General features: G+C 42.9%; 1 protein-coding gene across 1 annotated transcript; it reads right to left on the minus strand.

Moving 5' to 3' along the window:
* Nucleotides 1-751: 751 nt before the first annotated feature.
* Nucleotides 752-6217, minus strand: gdf5 (growth differentiation factor 5). The gene is made up of 2 exons (XM_021608266.3): nucleotides 5464-6217; nucleotides 752-4136 (listed from the first exon to the last, which is right to left on the minus strand). The coding sequence occupies exons 1-2, from the start codon at nucleotides 6215-6217 to the stop codon at nucleotides 3274-3276; spliced, it is 1617 nt and encodes a 538-aa protein (XP_021463941.1). The 3' UTR covers nucleotides 752-3273.
* Nucleotides 6218-6867: the final 650 nt, after the last annotated feature.

Raw genomic sequence — 6867 nt, forward strand, 5'->3', positions numbered from 1 at the left:
ACCGACAATGATGAGACAGGATATAGGGAGGAGGTCAGAGACCTGGCAGTGTGGTGCCAGGATAACATCCTCTCCCTCAATGTGAGCAAGACAAAGGAGCTGATCTTGGACTAGGAAAAGGAAGCCGAACAGGCCCCATTAACATCAACGGGGCTGTAGTGGAGCGGGTCGAGAGTTTCAAGTTCCTTGGAATCCACATCACCAACAAACTATCATGGTCCAAACACATCAAGATAGTTGTGAAGAGGGCACGACAACACCTTTTCCAACTCAAAGATTTGGCATGGGTCCCCAGATCCTCAAAAAGTTCTACAGCTGCGCCATCAAGAGCATCCTGACCAGCATGACCGCCTGGTATGGCAACTTCTAAGCATCTGACGGTAAGGCACTACCAGGGTAGTGCGTATGGCCCAGTGCATCACTGGGGCCAAATTTCCTGACATCCAGGACCAATATACTAGGCGGTGTCAGAGGAAGGCACAAAAAATTGTCAAAGACTCCATTCACCCAAGTCAAAGACTGTTCTCTCTGCTACCGCACGGCAGGTGGTACCGGCCCACCAAGGAGCTTCTACACCCTAGCCATAAGACTACTGAACAATTCATCAAAGGACCACCCGGACTATTAACATTGACATCTTATTATCATCTGAAATTGTGGAAGCCATCACCCAAGCCTAAGCCTAAATACGTTCACGAGTAAAATTGCACTTAACAAGTCACATAAAAAATTGCATGGACTCTGTGTGCAATTTTAGTGTATAACGTGATTTTTTAATGACTACATAATTTCTCTACCCCACACATACAATGATCTGTAAGGTCCCTCAGTTGAGCAGTGAATTTAAAACACAGATTCAACCACAAGACCAGAGAGGTTTTCCAGTGCCTCACAAAGAAGGGCATCAATTGGTAGATGGGTAGAAATGTCAAAAGCAGACCTTGGTTATCCCTTTGAGCATGGTGAAGCAATTAAATACACCAAGTCACTACAAAGATACAGGCCTCCTTCCTACCTCAGTTGCCGGACAGGAAGGAAACCACTGAGGGATTTCACCATGAGGCCAATGGTGACTTTAAAACTGTTACATATTTTAATGGATGTGACAGGAATAAATTGAGGATGGATCAACAACATTGTAGTTACTCCACAATACCAATCTAATTGACTGAGTGAAAAGAAGGAAGCCTGTACAGAAAACAAATATTCCAATGCATGCATCCTGTTTGGAACAAGGGACTCAAGAAATACTGCAAAAAATTTTAGCAAATTCAATTCACTTTTTGTCCTGAATACAAAGTGTTATTTTGGGGGAAAATCCAATACAACACATTACTGAGTGTCACTCTCCACATTGTCAAGCATAGTGGTGGCTGCATCATGTTATGGCTTTGCAATGGATGTAAGCACAGGCAAAATCCTAGGGGAAAACCTGGTTAAGTCTGCTTTGCACCAGACACTGGGAGATGAATTCACCTTTCAGCAGGACAATATCCTAAAACACAAGGCCAAATCTACACTGTTTACCAAGAATACAGTGAATGTTCCTGAGTGGCCGAGTTACAGTTTTGAGTCAAATCTTCTTCAAAATCTATGGCAAGAACTAAAAATGGTTGTCTAGCAATTATCAACAACCAATTTGATAGAGCTTGAAGAATTTTGAAAATAATAATGGGCAAATGTTGCACAATCCAGGTGTGGAAAGCTCTTATAGACTTACCCAGAAAGACTAACAGCTGTTATCACTGCCAAAGAGCTTCAACAAAGTATTGGCTCAGGGGTGTGAATACTTATAGTACCATTCAAAAGTTTGGACACACCTACTCATTGAAGGGTTTTCTTTATGTTTGTATTTGAGATTCTTCAAAGTAGCTTTGCCTTGATGACAGCTTTGCACACTCTTGGCATTATCTCAACCAGCTTCATGAGGTAGTCACCTGGAATGCATGTCAATTAACAGGTATGTCTTGTTAAAAATATATTTGTGGAATTTCTTTCCTTCTTAATGCATTTGAGCCAATCAGTTGTGTTGTGACAAGGTAGGGCTGGTATACAGAATATAGTCCTATTTGGTAAAATACCAAGTTCATATTATGGCAAGAACAGCTCAAATAAGCAAAGAGAAATGACAGTCCATCATTACTTTAAGACATGAAGGTCAGTCAATGCGGAAAATGTCAAGAACTTTGAAAGTTTATTCAAGTGCAGTCGCAAAAACCATCAAGCGCTATGATGAAACTGGCTCTCAGAAAAGGAAGACCCAGAGTTACCAGCCTCAGAAATTGCAGCCCAAATAAAGGTTTCACAGAGTTCAAGTAACAGACACATCTCAACATCAAATGTTCATAGGAGACTGTGTGAATCAGGCCTTCATGGTCGAATTGCTACAAAGAAACCATTACTAAAGGACACCAATAAGAAGAAGACACTTGCTTGGCCCAAGAAACACAAACAATGGACATTAGACCGGTGGAAATCTGTCCTTTGGTCTGGAGTCCAAATTTGAGATTTTTGGTTCCAACCGCCGTGTCTGTGTGAGATGCGCTGTGGGTGAATGGATGATCTCCACATGTGTATTTCCCACCGTAAAGTATGGAGGAGGAGGTGTCATGGTGTGGTGGTGCTTTGCTGGTGACACTGTCTGTGATTTATTTAGAATTCAAGGCAAACTTAACTAGCATGGCTACCACAGCATTCTGCAGCGATACGCCATCCCATCTGGTTTGGGCTTAGTGGAACTATCATTTGTTTTTCAACAGGACAACGACCCAGCACACCTCGAGGCTGTGTAAGGGCTATTTTACCAAGAAGGAGAGTGATAGAATGCTGCAGCAGGTGACCTGATGCAGCACTCAACCAAATTGAGATAATTTGGGATGAGTCAGACCACAGAGTGAAGGAAAAGCAGCCAACAAGTACTCAGCATATGTGGGAAATCCTTCAAGACGGTTGGAAAAGCATTCCAGGTTCAGCTGGTTAAGAGAATGCCAAGAGTGTGCAAAGCTGTCAATAAGGCAACGGGTGGCTATTTGAAGAATCTCAAATACAAAATATATTCTTATTTGTTTAACACTTTTTTGGTTACTACATGATTTCAGATGTGTTATTTCATAGTTGTGATGTCTTCACTAGTACAAATAAATTAAAACCCTTGAATAACTCAGTGTTCTAAAACTTTTGAGTGTTTAACAATCTGTTTACTCAAAAGATTTAACTCAAACTCTTCAGGCTGAACTATAAAACCAAGACCTCAGCTGGGTCTTTCGTCCATTGCTACCTGCAGCCACAGGACTCCACCACCATGTCCTCATACTGTTTGTAGACCACATTATTGGCCGAGTCAATGTAGAGGATGCTGATTGGGCTGAGGCGAGTGGGCACGCAGCAGGTGGGCGGAGTCGAGTCGGGGTCCATGGAGTTCATGAGCGTCTGGATGATGGCGTGGTTGGTGGGCTCGAGGTGCGAGCGAATAGGGAAGTCACATACCCCGTCGCAGTGGTAGGCCTCATACTCTAGTGGGGCAATGATCCAATCGTCCCAGCCCATCTCCTTGAAGTTGACGTGCAGCTGCTTCCTGTGGCAACGAGGCTTGGGGTTCTTGGCCAGCTTCTTGCCGCGGTTGGTTGGAGCTCGGCGCATGCGCCGCTGAGTGAACAGGTATTCGTACACAGTCTTGTTGTCGTGGCCAGACCGAGCTTTGATCTCGTTGTAGAACAAGTCATTTTTCTTGGTGCGCCCGAACATGAGGAAAAAGGCCTTCTCTTTGGTTTGCCTGCCCAGACGACTGAAGCCCAGTGCCCTGAGGTCCACGGGGCGTCCCCGTTCTAAACCCTCCAGCTCAAAGCAAAGCTGGACGGTGTTCTTGAAATTCTTGAATAGTTTCCAAATGTCAAACACTTCCCATTTGGGTGAATTGTGGTCCTTGATGGTTTGAGTTTGGAGCAGTGTAGCTTTCTGCTTACCTGCTACACAAGTGAAAAGCTTCAGGCAGAAAACTCTGTCAGTGGAAAGTGCTTTGTGTGGATCAGCCAGTCTTTTCCTGAGTATACGCAGCTCAGCACCCAGTAACCCCTCCTTCTCCAGGGAACTGATGTTGAAGTAATACTTCTGTCTTCTCAACTGGGGAATACGGGCATCTGTAAAAGAAGATAACAGAGTCAAGGGCAAGAATAACCATCATATTGACATGTTTCTTTACATGTTAATGTGGCTTCTCGGGTAAGACACAGGTGGTAAGAGTTATGTGTAATGTTTTTCTTTGGTGAGGGAAAGCATGTCCATATAAAAATGAGAGGCAGCATTTTCTTCCAGGCACATTATGTGTTTGAAATTACATTAAAACCAGACATTTGCAGACTACATACCACATTGAACTGTAAACAGACCATTATTATCGTCCTGCAGCTGTTTATGAGTGGATCTACCACCACGTCATATGGCATTTGCTAAGAGTGGACCAGACAATACCTGAACAACACAACATTTTAGGAGATTTAGGAGCCCAACCAGAGATAAAAACACATCTGAAACTGATAAATTAAGGAAGAGGAGGAGAGGAGGAAAAATAGGTGATGGGGAAGAAGAAAAAGAAGAGGTGTGTACTGTTTTACAGATTTAAAAAATGTAATGTCTGGCAAGGGATCAGTTAGGGATCACTTCTTAGTCATACAAAGGGGAAGGTCACCAACCTGTTATACAAATAAAGGGCAAAATTAAAGTACATTAATTGCTTGAAATGTAAACCTTTAGCAGCTAGAAATATAAGTAAACCAAGGTCATTTAAACATTATTTTAAAGAGCTTTAATTTTTGTTTACACTTTAGAGGTTTTAAATAACTGAGGGAATTGTTTATTTTACTAGGCAAGTCAGTTAAGAACACATTCTTATTTTCAATTATTGTTTAGGAACAGTGTGTTAACTACCTTGTTCAGGGCCAAAAGGACAGCGTTTTACCTTGTCAGCTCGGGGACTTGATCTTCCAAACTTTTGGTTATTAGTCCAACGCTCTAACCACTAGGCTACCTGCCACCCCAATCATGACTATGCACATGGCTACTGACAGTGTGACAGACCCATAACCAAGAGTTTTAAAAACTATTATGTCAAACACCAAGAAACCTTTTGACTTAAGCTTCAAGTTTGCTTCGACTTTAGCTTGACTTTACCTCTGTAATAAAGAGGTTGGTTTGATGAGCATAGGCCTACAACTGTCTCTTGGATATGTTTAATTTATCAACTTAACAAAATTCTACAATTAAAGATAAGTAAGCATATTCAGAATTGATTATAATGATTATATTTTCTTTGGCAAAGGTGAAAAGTTACTTTTATTGGACCACTTATCCATTATTTATAAGCCTTATTTTGACTTTGCAAGCAGTAAAGCAGATTTTTGTGTTTTATGAGACACCACTGTTATTATTTTTGAATTACTCATTGTTTATATGGCATCAAAAGTTTACCTTGTCCTTTATCCACAAAGCTTGTGATGGTGTTGGCCATGCCAGCCTCGTGCAGCACACTAGTGTTCACCCCTCCCGTGGATAGTGACCAATAGAGTGACAACATGTAGTCATGCGGAGTTACCAATAGAAGCTTTGGAGAGTATCTGCCGTTAAGTTTGCCCGTTGCTTTGACACTCATTTGGGCCAACCGAACGATGTGCTTTTGCACATCAACGACCTTTTGCTGTGCAGTTCGTGCTGGTGTTGCAGCTCTGGGGACAGTGTTTCCTTTGCTCTGTCCAGGCCTGCCTGAGCCTTTGCCTGTTTGTATGCTCAACGCCACGGGAGCAGGCGCAGCTGCTGCTTTAGTAGCATCCCCGCCGGGTACCCAATAGCGCACAGCCTCCTCGGGCCCCAAATTGACAGCTCCACGAGCACGGCTGACTGTTACGCTGTGCGGTGATGACACTGATGTCACAGCTTTCGCTTTGGCTGCCTCGCCCTTTATCAGGGGGGGTCCTGTTCTAATGCGCGTGATCCTCGCAGCACTTAGAGACTTCCAACCCCCTGCGCCGTAGTTTCCTACCGTTGACCTGGCAGTTGAGCCAATTCCCGGGTTGGCTCCTTCACCTGCCCCGTCTGTGTGCTCCTTTCCTCCGCTCTCGGGTGCGCACTCTGCAATGCCGGTATGGCTCAGTGACGCTGGGATAAAGTCCAGGTATAAGAGAGTCCAACACCCCAATAAAAGAGGGACACTTTTAAGTACTTTCATCCTCTGATCTTCCTTTGAATTTTAGCAGGGAGAAATGCGCACAGGCTTTTCCCGTTTGAAATAAGTAAACATGAACAAGTTTGGAAATGTGAAAATGTGGACTAGAAGTTAGTGTTCTATGGTAAATTACACTGTGCAAACCTTTACTCCCAGAGCCGCTATTCAGTACCATAGTGATGCAAATGTCCTGTTGCTGGTCTTGCTTTCCAATATGCAGTAGATGTCCGACAAGGTTTGCATTGAGAGGAGAAAACTTGACTTCTCTTAAACTCCAACTCCAACTATTCTGCTCGATATCTTGTAAGAGACTTGTTTAAATCCCATTTTTTTCCAAGAGGGGAGAATGGCGTAATGCTGCCACAGTTTTTTCCCCTCAAAGTTTGAACCCCATCCAATGTAAATATTTCACACACAGAAACCTGCAGGTGCTCTGAAATCTCTACAAACCTGAACTAAGGAATTGGAAAAGGAATTCCAACTAACCAGTTTAATTACTCTATGATGTCATGCTGTCTAAACTAATTTAAGTGCAATATTTATTCTCAAATCTTCTTTGCTCTTCCCACCACTGTGAGTCATACTCTACATAAAAAGTCACTGAAACACAAAGCTTTGCATTATGTCATTTAAAATGACAGTTTACTCAAGCT

This window comes from Oncorhynchus mykiss, chromosome 7 (assembly GCF_057628025.1).
Source record: "Oncorhynchus mykiss isolate SJ-2025 chromosome 7, ASM5762802v1, whole genome shotgun sequence".
Classification (NCBI taxonomy): Eukaryota; Metazoa; Chordata; class Actinopteri; order Salmoniformes; family Salmonidae; genus Oncorhynchus; species Oncorhynchus mykiss.

Bases quoted from the DNA above. Each gene is read 5' to 3' on its own strand.
- gdf5 (XM_021608266.3), bottom strand. From the start codon at position 6,217: ATGAAAGTACTTAAAAGTGTCCCTCTTTTATTGGGGTGTTGGACTCTC. The intron at 4,137-5,463 runs GTAAACTTTTGA...CTTCTTTTACAG, and splicing joins CTTTGTGGATAAAGGACAAG to ATGCCCGTATTCCCCAGTTG.